This window comes from Neofelis nebulosa, chromosome 17, assembly GCF_028018385.1.
Source record: "Neofelis nebulosa isolate mNeoNeb1 chromosome 17, mNeoNeb1.pri, whole genome shotgun sequence".
Lineage (NCBI taxonomy): Eukaryota > Metazoa > Chordata > Mammalia > Carnivora > Felidae > Neofelis > Neofelis nebulosa.
In genome coordinates, this window is record NC_080798.1 from 6,811,803 (window position 1) to 6,833,283 (window position 21,481).

The following is a 21,481-nucleotide window of genomic DNA, read 5'->3' on the forward strand; positions in this document are numbered from 1 at the left end:
GGTGGGGACAAGACAAAATGTTTTGAGAGAACACATTCACGTAACTTTTATACAGTATGTTGTTATAAGTGTCCTATTATTACTGATGTTAATTTCTGTGTGTAATTCATAAATTAGACTATCACAGGTGTCTGCATATAAGAAAAAACATACTATGGGGGCACCCGGGTGGCCCAGTTGGTTGAGCACCTGACTTTGGCTCAGGTCATGATCTTGTGGTTCATAAATTCAAGCCCCATATTGGACTCCCTGCAGTCAGTGCAGAGCCTGCTTCAGATCCTCTATCCTCATTTCTCTACCCCTCCCCAGCTTGCACTCGCTCTCTCAAAAATAAACATTTTTTAAAAAATAAATTGGGGCTCCTGGGTGGCTCAGTCAGTTAATTGTCCGACTTCAGGTCAGGTCATGATCTCGCGGTTTGTGAGTTCGAGCCCTGCGTCAGAATCTGTGCTGACAGTCCAGAGCCTGGAGCCTGCTTCTGATTCTGTCTCCCTCTCTCTCTGCCCCTCTCCACTCACGCTCTGTGTGTGTCTCTCTCTCCCAAAAATAAACATTTAAAAAAAATTAAAAAAAAAAAAAAGAACATACTATGTATAGGGTCGAGTACTATTCTAGCTTCAGGCATCCACTGGGGGTCTTAGAATGTATCCTCAGCATATAAGAGGGGACCACCATACTCTCTATCTTCTATGGACTACTTGTGTCTCCCCCCCCACCCCCCCGCCAAAACTCATACATTGAAGCCTAATCCCAAATATGATGGTATTAAGTGGCCACTTGATGGGATGCCTGGGTGGCTCAGTTGGTTAAGTGTTCGACTTCAACTCAGGTCATGATCTCACGGTTCGTGAGTTTGGGCCCCGCGTCAGGCTCTGTGCTGACAGCTTAGAGCCTGGAGCCTGCTTCAAGTTCTGTGACACCCTCTCTCTCTGCCCCTCCCCTGCTCATAACTCTGTCTTTCTCTCTCAAAAATGAATAAACATTAAAAAAAATAAAGAAGTGGGCCCTTGAGGTGATTAGGTCATAAGGATGTAACACTCATGAATCAGATCAGTGCCCCTGTAAGACCTCCCACGAACGCCCTTCCCCTTCCCCTATGTGAGGACAGTGAGATGACTGCCTCCTGTGAGCCAGGAAGCAGACCTTTAAGCAGCAAATCTGCCAGTGCCTTCATCTTCGACTTTGCAGCTTCCACAACAGAAATAATTTTTTCTTCATTTTTTCTTCAAGACTTCTCATACTTAGAAAGTTTTGAAACATTCGTTATGTAGAAACTTTGCACTTTTTTAATAATTTCTTTTTTACAAGCCATCCAGGCTACAGTATCCTCTTACAGCAAACAACCAAGACTATTTCACCTAGTGTGGATATTTACATCCTCTTATTAGATTAGCTGGTGTGTAAACATACCACTTAAGGATAATCTAGCAACCTCAGTGCTCTCTCCAGGAAACTAGGGGCTTTTTCTACTTTTGGTCACTACTGTATCCTCAGCTTCTGGAACAGGACCCAGTACAAAAGGAGTATTTGACAAATACTCCATAAACTAATGAACTGACTCAGTCTAAGGCTGCTGTTTCATCAGTGCCTCTGCATAAAATAAACTTTAAGAGCTTACGGCAGACATCCCAGTTTCCAATGAATCATCTTGGCCTGGGGAAACTGAATTGATATACACATGTCCCATATCCCACCCACCCAATATTAGCCCTTTCCTGATTTTTCATTCATAGCAGCATTCCAGATACAAATTATCTTGTATGTTTTTAAAATTCACCTACTTATTTCCTCCACTTAGTTGAACTCAGATTTCCTCCATTCCTTTAACAGATACAATAGAGCAACTGATGTGTATGTGTTTGGGTTAACATCAGATTATGCCTCTGTATCAATGCATATTTTTAATAGGATGAGGAAATCAGGCTTTCCCAGCCTCAGCCTTTATACAATTCCTCTCAGTATATACTTTTCAGCCATAATACAATCTAGAAATTTTTGCTCAATCCTTCTCCACGTAGAATGTCTCCAAGCTTCCTCCTACTGGTTTTCTGTGACATAAAATAAGACATAATTGACCACAGAAGGCACGAACACATTCACTGTATTCATAAGGTTTCTGTCCTGTGCAAACCCTCTGTTATCTCCTAAGGGTGCACATCTGGCTGCAGGCTGTCCCACTATGACCACATTGCTATTTGCTAAGAGTCCGCTGATGTTTAATGGCGTGTGACAAGCCACAGAAGGCACTTGCATAGTCACTGTATTAACAAGGCCTTTCTCCTGCACAGCACCACTAGTCTGTGATAAGCTGTGACTCTCTGAGGGAGGATTTTCCACTTTGACTGAATCTCCACAGATCTCTCTTGTGTGTATTCTCTTATGTTTAACAAGGCAAGACATGTAGGCAAAAGCCTTTCCACACTCATTGCAGACGTAGGGTCTCTCACCTGTGTGAGTTCTCTGATGGACAATGAGCTTTTCCTTTGTGGTAAAGGCTTTCCCACACTCACTGCATTCAAAAGGTTTCTCTCCCGTGTGAATTTTTTGGTGTTTAATGAGACCTGACTTCTGGGAACAGGATTTTCCACATTCACTGCACACAAAGGGACTCTTTCCGGTGTGATGTCTTTGATGTGCTATGAGACAGGTCTTCTGGATGAAGCCTTTCCCACATTCATTGCATATATAAGGTTTCTCTCCTGTATGGATACGCTGATGTACAATGAGATTTCCCTTCTGGATAAAGCCTTTTCCACATTCACTGCAAATGTATGGTTTCTCTCCAGTATGTGTTCTCTGATGTATTTTGAGCCGTGATTTCTTGAGGAAGGCTTTGCCACATTCATTGCATTCATAAGGTTTTTCTCCTGTATGCATTTTCTGGTGTTCAGTGAGCATGAACTTTCTGTTGAACGCTTTCCCACAGAGACAACATCTGTGGGGTTTCTCTCCTGTATGAATGATCTGATGATCAGTGAGGCAGGACTTCCTCTTGAAGGCTTTCCCACATTCACTGCATACATGAGGCTTCTCTGTTTTTTGTGTTTTCTGAGGCTTGCTGAATTGGGACTTAGTAATGATGAGTTTCTTGCTTTCAGGGGATTTAATTTTAGTATGAAAGTGTTCATTATTAGTGTGGAGAAAGGATTTTCCATCTCCACTAGGATCTGCAGGGTTCTTTATTTCATTGCTTCTGTTCTGGTTACGTAAAGTTAACTTTGGTTTCATAGTTTTTCCATGTAAGTCACATATATCATGATTTTGTCTTAACACGGAATGAGCTGTGCTCTGATGAACAGTATTTTCAAATGCGTTATGTTTATGCCATTGTTCTAGGCTATTCTCCATTATTTCATTTTTTAAGTGCTCTGGTAAATAGTCATCAAGTTTCCAGATTTCTAGGAAAGAAAAGAACAATGAATTCATTCATCATCTTGATTTGGAAGAAAGATCACCGAAAAACTATCTTGATGTAAGGTGTCTATTTAGTGATGACCCTATGAAATTAGGATCAATAAAAATACATTTTAATGTTCCTCGCACATCGGATAAAACGATAATATAAATAACCCAAAGGATAAAAGTAGTTAGCGTAAAAACAAGGTTAGATCATTTGCAATGAATAAATACAGATTTGCCTCCTTTCTAAAGGAGGCCTCACAAAACATGCAGAGACTTTGAAATACACACAATTTACTGTGAGCAGCAGACCACAGGTTGGAGGGTCGCCTCATCCAAACTGGTAAGAGACTCCTTCACTTCACAAATCCTTACTGATGACTACAGTGCACGGGGCATGTGCTCATGTTGGGGACACACACACACAGAGTCATCATGTTCAGGGAGCCTACATTGCCATTTGGTAAAACCACTTAAAGGGCAAAGAAGGACACAAGGAAAACAGCTGCAGGTTGTGAAACGGGTGGGAAGGAACATTGGAGATGGAGAGAGGTGCAGGAAATCAGGTTACACTTGGAAAACGGGCCTCCCTATAGGATTCATTGTCGTGGTTGGCCTTGGGGAGCAATAATAATGATACACACTGGGTTCCAAGCACATGTAACCTACAAATTCCAAAAGGGAACTCCTGATTTCCCATCCCAAATCTCCTCCTCCACACAGCACCTCCATCACAGTGAATGACAACTCCAGTCTTCCCTTTAACCAGGACAGAACTCCTCAGCGCCTCCTGTCATCTGTCTGTCTTGCTCACACACAGTACCTACCTCATTGATCAATCCCACCTGACCTCTTTAGAATCATAACCAGAACTGAACCAACACCAATGACCTCCACCCTCGTGGAGGCCAATTTCTTTCTCATTTTACAGCAGCAGCCTCCTACTTGGCTTTCCTATTCCTCCCCTGCCGAGTCCTGTCTCCCGTACAATAGCCAAAGGGATCCTTTCAAACATAAATTACATCATGTCAAGCCTCCTCTGCTTGAAACTCCCTAACGTTTTCTCATCTCATGAGGAATAAAATCAAGGTCTTAACATGTCCTTAAAAGGCCTTATGTGACCTGCTACCCCAACCCCCTGTCACTACCCCAGTGACCTTCTCTCCAGTCTTGCTCTGTCCACTCTTCCTAAATTCTTCAGATCACACTCCTGCCTCGGGCCTTTCAACTGTCCAGGTTTACTTTGGAACATTCCTTACCCAGGGAGCTGCTCACATCCCTCATCTACTTGCTCAAATGTACCTTAAGGATTTCCTATTCCTCAAATCACAGCCAAGACCAAGCACTCATTCTTCAATTATGCTGTTTTAACGTTCCCTATAGCCATTTCCACCCCCAGAGTCTTACCTTCAACCTCCATTCATTCCTTCCTCTTACAGCCCATATTTACTTAAATGTCAGATCTCATCTGCCCTCTGTAATGACCGTATCCAGATCATGACCAACACGTCCCTTCCACCCATTCTGAGGACAACCAACCTGTCATGTTGTACGGCAGCCTCCTATATGGCTTTCCTGCTTACACCCTTGCCTGCTACTGTCTACTATATACACAGCAGAGGGATTCTTTGAAAACATAATTATTACATGTCACTTGCTATGCTCTCGGGCGCCTGGGTGGCTCAGCCAGTTAAGCATTTGACTCTTGATTTTGGCTCACGTCATGATCTCACCATTTGTGAGCTCTGTGCTGACAGCGTGGAGCCTACTTGGGATTCTCTTTCCCTCTCCCTCTCTGCCCCTCCCCAGCTTGACCTCTCTCTCTCTCTCTCTCTCAAAATAAATAAATAAACTTTAAAAAAAAATGAACTTGCTATGGTCTCTACTTGGAACACTCCCAACCCAGCAACCTGTTAACTTCCCTCACCTTTCGGCTCTAAGGCACCTTATCAGAGGGGCGCTCCATTCCTAAAAAGGAGACCAAGACCCTACTGTCCCATTATGGTGACTAAGTTTTTCTATTTAAATGTTTACATATTTTTAGATGTTTACTTACTTATATTTGAGGTGGGGGGCAAAGAGGGAGGGGAACAGAGGATCTGAAGCAGGCTCTGCCCTGACAGGAGTGGAGCCTGATGTGGGGCTCAAATTCACAAACCATGACATCATGACCTGAGCCAAAATCAGATGCTTAACCAACTGAGCCACGCAGGTGCCCTGATAACTAAATTTTTATCACAGTACTTTTCACCCCGATGACTAAATTTTTATCACAGTACTTTTCACTTCCCTAGACATATTTATTTATTTTGATTATTTTCTTTATTCCTTCTCTTAGAACGAAAGCTCTTGTGTTTTTCTTACTGCTCTTACCCTCAAGTATACACTGCTAAGCTACCAGAAACTAATTTTTAAAGGAATGAATGAAGGAAGCAGTCACATGTATGGAACACAGTGGGGAGAGTGTAGGAGAGATGATGAAACTCTGCCTTTGTGTAAGTGAGATGATACATCATAGATATCACAGAAAGAGGAATTTCATGTCACATGACAGGTAACGTAGTTAACTGGGATTCAATGTCATCAAATCCAATGGAAAAAATACAAGTTTTAGGGAAATGAACACAGCAGTGTCACATCTATAAGGAACAAGAAGAAAGTTCAAAATTAGTAAATACACAAAGGAATTAAAGTAGGCATGAGGTAAGATCTGCAGAGAGTGAAGGATGTTAAAATATCTTTTTAGGGGCGCCTGGGTGGCTCAGTCGGTTAAGCGTCCCACTTCAGCTCAGGTCATGATCTCGCGGTCCGTGAGTTCGAGCCCCGTGTCGGGCTCTGTGCTGACAGCTCAGAGCCTGGAGCCTGTTTCGGATTCTGTGTCTCCCTCTCTCTCTGACCCTCCACCATTCATGCTGTCTCTCCCTGTCTCAAAAATAAATAAACATTTAAAAAATTAAAAAAAAAAAAATCTTTTTAGTTAAAATTCACGAACAACTGACTCCTTTAAAGAAGAGCACTCTGCAGGTAGGGAATATCTGAGGTCATGCCTGGACGGCCAGGATGTGAGATGCACGGGAGTAAAGAAGAACCTAAACTTACAGGGGCTTTCTGGGAGGAGAGAGGAGGTGAGTTCCTTGCAGTAATTGGGAACTCAGGAGAGTTGCCACGGGGATGAGTGAATTATACAGACCTAAAGTCTGGTGGATCACATTGAGGAGATGTCAGTTTGGGAATTTTCTTAAGTGAACAGAAGAAACTTAGCTTATTAGAATGCAGAAAAGTGTGAAGGGCTAGGAGACCAGATGAGAAGATGGAAAACAGAACCTTGGGAGAACTTCAGAGTGAGGACAAGGGCACAGTGAAGACTTTGGGGACCCAGCATCCTGGCTGGGGTGGAGGTTAGGAAGGAAAATCAACACTACCAATGGGACAGAGGGGTGCAGTAGTCAGAAGACAGGAATTCAAAGTGTTCTCTTTGGAGAGAGGCCTTTGGACAATGGAATTTTATAGCAAGGGAGGTCAAAGGGAATGAAGAGGAAGGGAAAGATCAGAGAATCTTAGGAAGAAGAAAACTATGCAAATAAGCAAAATATTAACATGCAGATAAAAATGAATAGATCCCAGAATAGGCAAAGAGTATATTTTTCTCTAAACTCCTACAAAAAAAAAAGAGGTCGCACGTTGGGAGAGAGATGCATGGAGGCACTGTCTACCTATCCTCAAACCCTCTCACAGCTGTGACTCTTATCTGGCCAACTAGAATATGATTTCCACAGCCTAGCCCCCTCCTGGTTCTCTGACTCACCTGAACAGGTTCGAAAGGGGATGTCATCTTCCACTGTCCCTGTTGGTTTTCCTTGAGCCAACTTGGTGAGCACATCTGGTTTCCTGGGGTAAAAACCTGTTCATGGGAAATGACAGAAGACTAAGCATTGGGCTTGGGGTCTCTGAAGACCACAGAAATGTTATAGTTGACAACAAAACAATTTTCACATTACAAAGGAAAAACATACTGCCCTACATGTCTCCTCTCCTGTTGATTCTCTACTAAGTACTTGACTTCTGACACCTGATCCATGGGGTTTTCACACATCAAGGAATTCTGTGACACCAAAGGACACCGACTGGGTGTCCGACAATTTAGATCAGTTCTGACAATCTCCACCTGGTGACGGCTTCCGATCCCACAGGTTAGGGGTTCACTACCACAAGACTGCACACCTCTTCCACTTCAGATGCCAATCACAAGTCCAAGTTGTTTCTTGAGCTTCTGATAGACTAAATAAATATGGACTGGAGGTTCCCATGACCCCCTTTTTCAGGTTCAATTAATTTGCTGGGGCAACCCACGGAACTTAGTAGAGCAATTTACTTATTACATTACTGGTTTATTATAAACAGATATAACTCAGACATAGCCCAGTGAAAGAGATACACAGTACAAGGTATGTGGGAAGGGGTGTGGAGCTTCCATGCTGTGTCTCGGCATCCCACATTCCCTGCACCTCCGTGTGTTCACCATTTCAAGAGGTCTCTAAACCTGTTCTTGTGGGTTTTTATGGAGGCTTCATTAAGTAGGCATGATTAAGTAAATTAAATCATTAGCCTTTGGTGACTGATTCAAACTCCAGCTGTTCTCTCCTCTCCAGAGGTGAGGTGGAACTGAAAGTTGCAACCCTCTAATCGTGGTTGGTTCCCCTGGCAACCAGACTCCATCCTTAGGTCATATAGTGGCTTTCCAAAATCACCTCATCAACATAAATCCAAATATGGTTGAAAGGGTCTTGTTATATAAATAACAAAAGACACCCATTTTACATTTATCTTCTTATAACCTAGGAAATCACAACTGTTGCAGGAGCTCTGTGCCAAAATTGGAGATGAAGGCCAAAAAGATATACATATATGTACATATACATATATATGCATATGTATGTATATATGTTAAAATATACATGTACATATGTATATATGTATACAAAAGCATACATGTATATACATAAATATATATATATCACAATATCATACATTTGTACAAAGTAAAGGTTGTGCACTTAGGTGAAGGGAGAACATACCCATGTCTCTGGAGCCAGGGAGGGGACTGAGAATCTAATTTCAGAGCAGCATACATACTCCAGAGCTTTAAGAAGCCGAGAAAGGAAAGGCCACTGATGGGGACCCTCTGAGTGACACAGGGGAGCTGTCCTCACCCAATGACACCAGGTTCCTATAGTTCTCCAACATCACATCCCGGTACAGGTTCTTCTGAGCAGGGGCCAGGAGCTGCCACTCCTCCCATGTGAAGTTCACAGCCACATCATCAAACGTCAGGGATTCCTGTAATAACAGTGCTCTCTAATGAAGTGATATCCTTTTGATGGTATGGAAGAAATGTTAAAATTTTTCTGCCTATTTCCACTCTATAGGTTTTATCTAGACATGTAGTGGTGCTTTTATTTTGGTACAATGTGGACGAAGCAAATACCTAATTAAATATTCTGTAATTGTGCACTCAGTCATCCATCCATTCTTCCAACGAGAAGTTTCTATAACATGTAGAAGTTCAATCTTGTTAACCTAGAAACACCATCCATATGGAGATGACAGACAAAAGATATATGTATGTATACTTTTCAGATTAATGGAACTGATTTTTTTATAGGTCTCTACAACACCATTAGGGAACAAAGGAAAGAATAAAATAAACCAAAAGTCACCTGTGCCTGGATCATTTTTTCTGCTCTCTGAAAATGGCTGGCAATGGGGAAGCTCTGCTTTGTGTCTTCTGGATCTACTCTTAACTTCTCTTCAGAAATCTCAGTCCTGGATGAGCACTGGGTGTTATATGTAAATGACGAATCACTAAATTTTATTCCTGAAAAAAAATAAATAAATACATTTTGATTTAAAAAAAAAAGCAGAATGAAAACATGAACATGTTGTTAAAATGGGGCTTGTCCTACTACTAGGTATTTACCCAAAGAACACAAAAACGCTGACTCGAGAGGGCACATGCACCCCAGTGTTCATAGTAGTGCTATCAACAATAGCCAAAGTATGGAAAGAGCCCAAATGTCCCACTAGCGAATGGATAAAGAAGATGTGGTATATATATATACAATGGAACATTACTTGGCAATCAAAAAGAATTAAATCTTGCCATTTGCAACAACGTGGATGGAACTAGAGGGTATTATGCTAAGTGAAATACGTCATCAGAGAAAAACAGGTATCACATGATTTCACTCATATGTGGAATCTGAGAAACTCAACAGATGAACATGGGGGAAGGGAAGGAAAATCATGATAAAAACAGAAGAGAAGGGGCAAACCATAAGAGACTCTTAAACAGAACATGACAGGGATGTCCACTCTCACCATGTTCAACATAGTATTGGAAGTCCTAACCTCAGCAACCAGACAACACAAAGAAATAAAAGGCACCCAAACAGGCAAGGAGGAAGTCAAACTCTCACTCTTTGCAGACAGTATGATACTCTATATGGAAAACCCAAAAGATTCCACCAAAAAACTGCCAGAACTGATCCATGAATTCAGGAAAGTCGCAGGATATAGAATCAATGCACAGAAATCGGTTGCATTTCTATACACCAATAATGAAGCAACAGAAAGAGAAATCAAGGAATCGATCCCACTTACAATTGCACCAAAACCCATAAAATATCTAGGAATGAACCTAACCAAAGAGTTGAAAAATCTATACACTGAAAACTATAGAAAGCTTATGAAAGAAATTGAAAAAGACACACACACACACACACACACACACACACACACACACACACAAAACCATTCCATGTTCATGAATTGGAAGAACAAATATTGTTAAAATGTCAATACTACTCAAAGCAATCTACATATTCAATGCAATCCCTACCAAAATAACACCAGTATTCTTCACAGAGGTAGAACCAACAATCCTAAAATTTGTATGGAACCAGAAATGACCCCAAATAGCCAAAGCAATACTAAAAAAGAAAACCAAGGCTGGAGGCATCACAATTAGGGATTTCAACCTGTATTACACAGCTGTAATCATCAAAACAGTATGGTACTGGCACAAAACAGACACTTAGATCAACGGAATAGAATAGAGAACCCAGAAATAGACCCACAAATGTATGGCTAACAAATCTTTGACTAAGTAGGAAAGAATATCCAATGGAATAGTCTCTTCAGCAAATGGTGTTGGGAAAAATGGACAGCAACATGCAGAAGAATGAACCTGGACCACTTTCTTACCATACACAAAAATAAACTCAAAATGGTTAGAGGACTTAAATATAAGACGGGAAACCATCAAAATTCTAGAGGAGAAAGCAGACAAAAACTCTTTGACTTCGGCCACAGCAACTTCTTACTCAACATGTCTCTGGAGGCAAGGGAAACAAAAGCAAAAATAAACCATTGGGATCTCACCAAGATGAAAAAGCTTCTGCATGGAAAAGGAAACAATCAGCAAAATTAAAAGGCAGCCAATGGAATGAGAGAAGATATTTGCAAATGACATATCAGATAAAGGGTATCCAAAATCTATAAAGAGCTTATCAAATTCAACACCCAAAAAACAAATAATCCAGTGAAGAAATGGGCAAAAGACATGAGTAGACACTTCTCCAAAAAAGACACATAAAAAAATGCTCATCACTCATCATCAGGGAAACACAAATCAAAACTACAATGAGATACCACCTCACACCAGTATGACTTGCTAAAATTAACAACTCAGGCAACCACAGATCTTGGTGAGGCTGTGGAAAAAGAGGAACCTTCTTGCAATGCCAGGTGGTAATGCAAACTTGTGCAGCCACTCTGGAAAACAGTATAGAAATTCCTCCAAAAATTGAAAATAGAACTACCCTACAACCCAGCAATTGCACTATTAGGTAATTATAAAAAGGATACAGGATTACTGATTCATAGGGTCACATGCACCCCAATGTTTATAGCCGTGCTATCGACAATAGCCCAATATGGAAAGACCCCAAATGTCCCATCAACTGATGAATGGATTAAGATGTGATATATATATATATACACAATGGAGTATTAATCGACAATCAAAAAGAATGAAATCTTGCCATTTGCAACAATGTGGATGGAACTAGAGGGTATTATGCTAAGCAATGTAAGTCAGTCAGAGAAAGACGTATCATATGACTTCACTCATATGTGGACTTTAAGGTATAAAACAGATGAACATAAGGGAAGGGAAGCAAAAATAATATAAAAACAGGGAGGGGGTGAAAAAAATTAAAGCTAAAAAAAACAGGGAAAGGGACAAAACATATGAGACTCCTAAATATAGAGAACAAACTGAGGATTGCCGGAGGGGTTGTGGTGGGGGATGGGCTAAATGGGCAAAGGGGCATTAAGGAAGACCCTTGTTGGGATGAGCACTGGGTGTTATATGTAGGGGATGAATCACAGGATTCTACTCCTGAAATCATTAATGCACTATATGCTAATTAACTTGGGTGGAAAGAAGGGAAGGGGAGGAGAGGAGATGGGAAGGGATGGGAAGGGATGGGAGGGAAGGGGAGGGGAGGGGATGGGACGGAAGGGAAGGGAAAAGAAAGAAAGAAAAGAAGCCAAAATTCTACTTTGAAGCATTATTAAAGAGAAGTGTGATTTAGAAAAAAAAAAGAGAGAGAGAGAGAGACTCTAAATACAGAGAACAAAATGAGGATTGCTGGAGAGGAGGTAGGTGAGGGGATGGGGTAAATGGGTGATGGGCATTAAGAGGGCACTTTTCAGGATGAGCACTGGGTGTTACATGTAAGAGATGAATCACTAAATTCTACTCCTGAATCCAAGACTACACTGTATGTTAACTATCTTGAAAATAAATTTAAAAAAAAAAAAATCTCAATCTTCAGTCAGGTGTATCCCATAAAAACTGACACCATATCCGTAACTTCTTTCTCCTTCACATGATCCTTTTACTCCTGGGGCATCAGGACTTGTGGGTTGAGGAGATGACGTAGTCTGAGTGGTGCACTTCCTCTGGGCCCAGATGCTGTCACTACTCCTGGGCTCTCACCTTAACAAATGCCTGTAGTATTGCTAAGTGTCCCTTTTTTTTTTTTTTTTTTAAGTTTATTTACTTTGAGAAAGAAGGAAAGCACAAGCAGGGGAGAGGCAGAGAGAGGGAGAGATAGAATCCCAAGCATGCTCCACACAGCACAGAAGCCCAATGCAGGGCTAGAACTCACAAACCATGAGATCATGACCTGAACCGAGATCAAGAGTTGGACGCTTAATCAACTGAGCCACCCAGGCACCTCTACTCAGTGTCCCTTTATTTAATACCCCAGAAGATTTATTCTTCAGTAAAGCCTGAGGTTCTGAATGTGGCGAAGGTTTTCCTTCATCGTGTGATGTGTAAGCGGGGGAGTCTGACATGAGACGAGGAAAATGAGATCCACCCAACACATGCCTCAGGAGAAGGGGAATCAGGCAGATCACGTGCACACAACAGACCACACAGAAGAGGATCAGGGCACTGTTTTCCTTTAAACCACATGTGCTCAAGTATATCTTCAGAGCTTTTTGTACAGCCTGTGAGTACAGGCACTTCAGTTTAAAAACCAAAGTACTGGGAAAATCAGAAGCATGGTTTTATAAGCAATAATGGTAATATCTTAGGAGGTTTTAAATACATAAGAAACAAAAGTACAGAACATTGTAAATAAATTGGAAAGTGGTGGGGCACTTGAGTGGCTCAGACTTGGGGTCTGGGCTGGGTGTGGAGCCTGCTTGGGATTCTCTCGTTCCCTCTTCCTCTGGCCCTTCCCAGTTCATTCTCTCTAAAAAAAATTAAAAATTAAAAATAAAAATAAATTGAAAAGTGGTAAATGAAGTCAAAGTGTTCTAAGATTCCTGCATCGCTGGAGAAGAGTGTAAAAGAACTAATTAACATGAGAATTTGACAAAGGAAGGTTCCATGCCATACAGATAATGTCCAGTGTCCTGACAAAAACCAGTAATTGTCTTGATGTTCATAATTTTCATGCTGACAGAATGGGAAAATATAATGGCATGAAACTCATCCAAAACAAGGCAAAAAAGAGTAAGAAACTGAGAATAAGTGGGGTAACTACAATGCACTTGGATGACTGTTTTTAAACCAAACATACTAAGAATTATATTAAGGATAACCAGGATTCCAGTTAATTACATTAAACACAAATGCCTCAAAATTGTCCCACTGGATTAAAATTTAAAACCTAATAACATGCTAGTATAGGTTACATGTCTGAAACAATGACATGGAAAGCTCCAGAATAAAAGATTAGGAAAAAAGTATACCACGAAAAGAGTAAGCATAATCTGGTTTAACTATATTCTCAGACAAAATGGACCAGAAAGCCCAAAAATTACTAAAGAAAAAGAGAAACAACACTCACTGGTTAAGAGGTCCAATCCACCACATTATAAAAATTTGAATTTCTATGCACGTAACAACATAGCCTTGAAACGTATACAACAAAAATGGACCTGGGTGCCTGGGTGGCTCAGTCAATTAAGCGACCGACCTCGGATCACCTCATGATCTCACGGGCTGGTGAGTTCAAACTGGGGAGTCCTGCGGAGGGCTCTGTGCTGACAGCTCAGAACCTAGAGCCTGCTTTGGATTCTGTGTCTCCCTCTCTCTCTGTCCCTTCCCTGCTCTCTGTCTCTGTCTCTCTCAAAAATAAACATTTTTAAACATTTTTAAATAAATAAATTGCATTTTCATTTATATTTCCTTTATTTTTGAGGCCTTGCTCAAAATAATATAAATTATAATAAATTATAAACATTGGAAACCGGAATGAAAATTAAGATTATACTCAGACAACATCATCATGGACATAGAAAAAGAGATTCAAAGAATTACTAACATAAAAGAGAAAATGTTCCCCCAGAAACCAGTAAGCAGATTTTCACAGATAGCTGGCTGGAACCGCACCACATACTAAGCTCATTTCACAGAAATTCAGTCATTAGCAATCGGAACTGGGACCACCACGGCTGACTAACACCAACCGGTACTTAGTAATAAACCGACATGTGGATCACCCTGCAAGAGGGGTGGATCCTAAGCAAAACAGGCATTCTGTTGGCAAAGAACAAAGTGTGGACGTAGGGCAGGCAAGTAAGCAACAGTGTTCCCCGCTGCTATGTATTAAGAGGTGAGTGCGGGCGCTGGCAAACATTTTTCTGCAAACGGATAGATATTACACATTTTCAACTTAAGATCTCTGTCGCAAGGACTCCATTCTTCCTCTGCCCCGGGAAAACAGCCATAGACGACGACTAACACACGGCGGTGGCGATTTAGCCCCTCGGTCTGCAATAAGTCAACCCCTGGACAAAAGGCTTTACAACAAAACAAAACAAAACAAAACAAAACAAAACAAAACAAAACAAAACAAACCACAGAGGGTTTGGAACTATCCTCCTGCGCTCTGCCGTCTTCTGTCCCAGCAGCCCAACTAAGAACTTCAACCTAAACTCCAGCCCCCGGTCCTTGGCGTCCCAAGCTGCAGCCCTGACAAATGTCTCTGTACCAGACACCGATCTCACACGCCCTTATTAATCCGAAAACCGGGCGAGACACCCCGATGTCATGAGTACCCACCGGAGCCCCAACATCACTGAGCCCCAAATTAAATACCGCCCCCCCGGAACCATCATCGTAAATGATCTGCCCCGCCTGCTGCAGGACTCCATACGCTCTACAGCGCGGACACGGTCGTGATCTCTACAGACCCTTAACGGTCTTAATGGCCCCAAAAGTACCCCAACCACAGACACAGGCGTCACAGACTCCCACGTGGTTCCCCTCAAATACCTCCACTTTTGAGCCAGTAATTCCACAGGTCCACCCTACTCCACTTCCACGATGTGGACACCACGTCATCCCATGAGAAACAAACCTCCTATGGGACAAACCGAAAACCTTTAAGGGACAAAAGCACACACCGACCTGGTTCTCTCCAGGAAACAAGAAGACCTAAAGGTAACACTTCCGCGAACTGCTGCTATTCCTGGAACCGTCGCTCCAAGTTTTCGACAGCCTATGGCGGCCGAGGAGGACCCTAAGGCTTCGAAGAAAGGCGAACAGTTGGCCGGTATTTCCGGGAGCAGTATGTCCGCGCCCGCTGGCTGTGGCTTTGGGGGCGGCCATGCTGGAACGAGTGTGGGACAAGTGACGTACACAAGGCAAGGCGGCCGGTTTGCGGCTGCGAGCCGGTGATAGCCCGGAAGTCAGAAGCCGCCGAAATTATCTCATTTACTTAAAGTCGGGCCTTGCGGGAGACGGGTAGATTTTCAGACTCAATTTCTTGGAGGCAAACTTGGTGTGAGTTAAATTGCATTCTCGAGCTATGCAGGAAGTGACAAGGCCCGAATGTATAGTATACATTCTGTATTTTATTTTATTTTACTTTATTTTATTTTACTTTATTTATTTTTGAGATACAGAGCACAAGCGAGGGAGGGGCAGAGAGGGAGACACAGAATCCGTAGCAGGCTCCAGACTCTGAGCTGTCAGTGCAGAGCCTGACCTGGGGCTGGAACTCAGGAAGGACAGATCATGACCTGACCCAAAGTCCAATGCTTAACTGACTGAGCCACCCAGGCGCCCCTCCACGCCTTATTTTTTAAAAAAGGTTTCCGGGTACCTGGGTGGCTCAGTCCTTCAGCATCGGACTTGGGCTCAGGTCATGATCTCACCGTTCGTTTGCTCCAGCCCCCATTAGATGATCTGGAGCCCCGCTTCTCTCTCACTTTCTCTCTCCCTGTCTCTGTGCCTCCGGGATTCTCTCTCTGGAAGAAAAAAAAAAGTTTCCAAACAGTAAAAGTTCAAGTGTGGATGGTGCAGCAGAGAACAAACTTCTGGAAAGAGGAAAATACATCTGGTAACAAGCACCCACGGAAAGCTTCTGGTGAAAAATTGCTTGCAGGAGGAGGTTTTTAAGAACAGAAAAAGATTTTGAGCAACTGGTACAATGTTGTTGTGAGATTGTTGAGCTAAGTGGTGAAGAAAGAATTCTTGAGACTTTTGTGGTGCAACTTACTAAGTTAATTTAAGCAGCACCGGGACAGGACCTGTGGGCAGAAAAAGCTGCACTTTTGCTGTATGAATCTGGTGGTTATATGCTTACTACTCAACAGCAAGGGGACACGCAGGGAGTATTGGATCATCAATGTTCTCTTAGAATTTCGACTCATAAAACTACTTACCCAAGATATCTCTGGTGCTTATCATTCAGTTTGATAGTAACTATCCGTGAGATTTACAGGCAATCATCAGACCCTTTAAGAATGTAGCAACCTAGGGGTGCCTGGGTGGCTCAGTTTGGGTAAGTGTCAGACTCCTGGTTTCAGCTCAGGTCATGATCTCAAGGTTTCAAGAGATTGAGTCCGGTGTCAGGCTCTGTGCTGACAATGAGGAACCTGCTTGGGATTCTCTCTCTCTGCCCCTCTCCTACTGGCACTGTTTCTGTCTCTCGCAAGATAAATAAACTTTAAAAAAGAAGAAGTAGGGGCGCCTGGGTGGCTCAGTCGGTTGAGCATCCGACTTCAGCTCAGGTCATGATCTCACGGCTTGTGAGTTCGGGCCCTGTGTCAGGCTCTGTGCTGACAGCTCAGGGCCTGGAGCCTGCTTCAGATTCTGTGTCTCCCTCTCTCTCTGCTCCTCCCCTGCTCACACTCTGTCTCTCTCTCAAAAATAAATAAAGATTTTTAAAAAATAAAATAAAAAAGAAGAAGAATGTAGGAACCAGTACATATTTGATCCTTATTAGAACTATGCTGGCTATTGGTCAGCCTTCCAGACTAAAAGTGAACATTCTTCTGCTTCTGTCCCTCATCAGCATGGGGCTGGCCAACACCAACTAGAGGAAAGAGCAGCTGGGAGGAACCTAAACTGGGACTGAGATTGGGGCCTCAGGAAAAGGCCACTAAAGTGAGGCCAACAAGGGTCTGGAGTCAATGAGAAAGTTACAACCAGAATTGAGAGTCCAAAAATATTAAGGTCAATAGCTTTTTTCCCAAGGTACCAAGATGATTGAATGGGATTAGTCTTTTCAACAAAGGATGCTAGGATAATTGTATTTCTGTTTGCAGAAAAATAAATTAAGACCTTTAACTCTAAATATATACAAAAATTCACTCAAGATAGATCCCAGACCTAAATATAAGGGAGAGAGGTAAATGGGAGGTAATGTTCATAAACCAAATAAATTAGCCAGAGAGTTCGTGAGACAAGACAGTAATGGATGAGCCATAAAAGGTGATAAATTGGACTTGGTTAAAATTAAAAACATTTGTACTTTTTTTTTCTTTTAAACATTTGTACTTTCTAAGCACAACATTTAAGAAGAGTGGAGCCAGGGATTGGGAGAAAATATCTCCACATTGTACATCTGATAAAGGACTTATATTCAGAATATATTAAGAATTGCCAAGGGGCGCCTGGGTGGCGCAGTCGGTTAAGCGTCCGACTTCAGCCAGGTCACGATCTCGCGGTCCGTGAGTTCGAGCCCCGCGTCAGGCTCTGGGCTGATGGCTCGGAGCCTGGAGCCTGTTTCCGATTCTGTGTCTCCCTCTCTCTCTGCCCCTCCCCCGTTCAGCTCTGTCTCTCTCTGTCCCAAAAATAAAAATAAAAAACGTTGAAAAAAAAAATTAAAAAAAAAAAAAAAAAAGAATTGCCAAAACTCAACAATACCAAAACAACCATCCAGTTACTTTGGGGGGTCATGAAAATTCAAAAAAATTGGATAGTGGTGATAAGTGACATAAGAGCCCGGAGCCTGTTTCAAATTCTGTGTCTCCCTCTCTCTCTGCCCATCCCCCACTCGTGCTCTGTCTCTGTCTCTCTCTGTGTCAAAAATAAATAAACATTAAAAAAATTTTTTTTAATTTAATGAAATGGCTCTCATGGAGAAGGAGAATTTACGAAAATGGTTGCTTGTGTCAAACCTGGAAGGAAATACCTGAGGAGACTTTTGCCATAAAATAAAAATCCTGGGGCACCTGGGTAGCTCAGTGGGTTAAGCATCTCAGGTCAGGTCTTGATCTCAGGGTCATGAGTTCAAGTCTGCTTTTAAGTGTGAAGCCTACTTAAAAAAAAAAAAAAAAAAAAAAAAAAAAAGATAAAAAGCCTATCTTTATTCAGGGACACAGCACTTGATCATGGCGAACTACTCTGATTTTTGCAGGGACAGTGAGGAGAGGGGATGCAGGAGACAAATTTTGATTCGAGTTTTTGTTAGGAATCTTGAGAAGGGACTCAAAAGACTGAAAGGAAATACTTCCCCCATCCAGAAGGTTGAGCCTCATGGGGCACCTGGGTGGCTCAGTCCGTTGAGCATCGCTCAGGTCATGACCTCATGGTTCCTGTGTTCGAGCCTAGCATCAGCTCGCTGCTATCAGCACAGAGCCCGCTTGGGATCCTCTGTCTCCCCCTTTCTCTGCCTCTCTCCCACTTGTACTCTCTCTCAAAAATGAACATTAAATCACACACACACACACACACACACACACACACACACACACACACACACTGGCCTGGGGTTATGAGTCTCAAAACTTCTAGACTCCTAGGCTCTCAAATCCTGCACTCCCCAAAACAACATTGACCTCAGATTCGATGTCAAGGTTACCGCAGGAGCTCTCCTCGCGCTGGACGCACCTGCCCCTTCGGAGCCCCAGGTGAAATCGCTGAGGTCGCCGAGGCGCGGTGTTCGTGGGTCCGCAGCTCGCCCCGCGAAGTTAACACACAAGCCCCCGGTCCCGACCGGCCGCCCTCGGCCGTCGGGCCCCAAAGACCTCGCCTGAGCGCGCGCCCGCCTTCCTCGGGGACTGAGGACGTCCCCAGGCGCATTCCCGCTTCCCGGGCCGGGCCCCTCGCTAGGGACCCACACCCGGTCAGGCGCCCCGAACCCCGAGCCTCTGAGGACTCCCCGGACCTCGTGGGACTGCGGTGCTCTCGGCGCCCTGCTGGCCAGCGGCTGGGGTCTGGGCGGCGAGGGGCGTGTGCGGCGGGCTCGGGGCTTCCGGAAGTGCGTCTCGGCTCGCTCGCTCCGGGCCTGAGGGCACTCGGGTGGGAGGTGACCTCGTTTCCTCCCTGAGCTCTCCTAGCGCTTCTGACCGGAGCAGTCGTTTTGCTGCCGGCCCTCTGTCCGGCGGGAAGAATCGGAACCGTCATGAGGGCACCCGGGGCCTTCCCCTCCTCGAAAGAGACGGTCACAGGCCTCTTCAGAGGCGGGAACCTACCCGAAGCCCATGTGACGTGGGGGCGCATTCTGATCATCAGTTTGGGGAAAAAGGGCAAGCTGAGCACTTAGGCAGGAGCACCTGGGGCGCAGCCAGTTTGCGTGAAGTCCGGCGTCCAAGTGCAGGGAAGACCCCACAGAGCTTCTGGCTGGATCTTGGGTTGACTTTTCCTGAGGTCTGTATTGGACAAACCTACAGTGTCGGCCTCCTCCCGTGCTTCTCCTTTACTCACACTGGCTGCCACATGACCCTTGGGGCACTTCCGGTCACCAAATGCTTGTGGGGATTTCCGCACACCCCCGCAATTCTCCAGGACACCAGCTGGGCCCTGCAGTGTAACTCCATCCCGACACGAGCTACCTGGAGTGTCAGGTCCCACAGGTGAAGGGCTGGGCCCCACGAATGAACCCCCCTCCTCATTTCATACCCAGGGACCAGTAGTAGGTCCCCAGGTTACCTACAACTTCGGACTTGCTTACAGGTGGGAGTTCCCCACAACTCCTTCCTCCAGTTCCATTGATTTGCTAGAGCAGCTCACAGAACTCGGAGAAACACTGACACCAATTAAAAGCTAGGTTAGGGGCGCCTGGGTGGCTCGGTCGGTTAAGCATCTGACTTCGGCTCAGGTCATGATCTCACAATTTGTGAGTTCAAGCCCCGCGTCGGGCTCTGTGCTGACCGCTCAGAGCCTGGAGCCTGTTTCAGATTCTGTGTCTCCCTCTCTCTCTGCCCCTCCCCTGTTCATGCTCTGTCTCTCTCTGTCTCAAAAATAAATAAACGTTAAAAAAATTAAAAAAAAAATTATATTAAAAGCTAGGTTAAAGCATATAGGTGAACGGCCAGATGAAGAGACACATGGAATGAGACCTGGAAGGGTCCCAAGCACAAGCTTCTGTCCTGGTGGAGTTGTGTTATGTTGCCCTCCCCCAACCTGGCTGTGTTCACCTACCTGGAAGCTCACCCATCGTTGGGGATTTTATGGAGGCTTCTTCAGGACTGACCAATTACTGACTCAGTTTCCCTCTCCCCTCCCTGGAGGATGGGTGTTGGGCAGAATGTTGCAAACTTTTTAATTATGGCTTCGTCCTCATCCAGTCCTCATCCAGAAGCCTTACAGGAGCCCACCCAGAGTCACCTCATTAGAATAAAAATTGCTCCTAATGCACTCATCACTTAGGAATTTACAAGGGTTTCAGGAGCGTTTGCAGGTAACCAGGGGCAGCTGGCCACAAGGGGCAGAGACCTATATATTTCCTATTATCTCATAAGGTCAAATAGCCAACTTCAAAGAGTAAGTGCTAAATGACTCTACTTTTCTAATTAATGTTCTATAAATGACAAATTTATAGAATCTCTGATGCCAGGGAAAAGTGTCACTATGAAGGGGTGGCATGGGGAGTTTGTGTCGACAACACATTCTGAATTTTTACTGTGGTGTTGGTTACAGAAACCTACATATGTGATAAAGTTTCTTAAAGCTATATATAAAAACCAAAAATGAGTGCATGTGAAAACTGGTGAGATCCAAGTAAATCCTGTGGTTAAAAGTAGTATAATAATTTCACTTTCCTCTATTTGATATTGGACCACGGTTATGTAAGGTTTTACCTTTGGAAACAGCTGGCTGAAGGGCATTTAGGAAATCTCAGAAATACTCGTTTTTGTGATTCTAAACTTATTTCAAAATTAAAAGTCACATACGACGCGGAGGTAGCTCAGTCGGTTAAGCATCTGATGGTCATGACCTCACGGTTCGTGAGCTCAAACCCCGCACTGGGCTCTGCACTGATGG

General features: G+C 43.6%; 1 protein-coding gene across 6 annotated transcripts; it reads right to left on the reverse strand.

Annotated features, from left to right (window-relative positions):
- Positions 1-1,203: 1,203 nt before the first annotated feature.
- Positions 1,204-15,560, reverse strand: ZNF350 (zinc finger protein 350). 6 transcript variants are annotated; one of them, XM_058708407.1, is made up of 6 exons: positions 15,395-15,560; positions 13,136-13,229; positions 9,117-9,274; positions 8,610-8,736; positions 7,205-7,300; positions 1,204-3,398 (listed from the first exon to the last, which is right to left on the reverse strand). In XM_058708407.1, exons 3-6 carry the CDS (start codon positions 9,129-9,131, stop codon positions 2,038-2,040), a joined length of 1,599 nt encoding a protein of 532 aa, XP_058564390.1. In that variant the 5' UTR covers positions 9,132-9,274; positions 13,136-13,229; positions 15,395-15,560; the 3' UTR covers positions 1,204-2,037. The 6 variants fall into 6 exon arrangements, with proteins under 6 accessions (XP_058564390.1, XP_058564387.1, XP_058564389.1 ...); XM_058708404.1 differs by having other exon boundaries at positions 15,260-15,560; XM_058708406.1 differs by lacking the exon at positions 13,136-13,229.
- Positions 15,561-21,481: the final 5,921 nt, after the last annotated feature.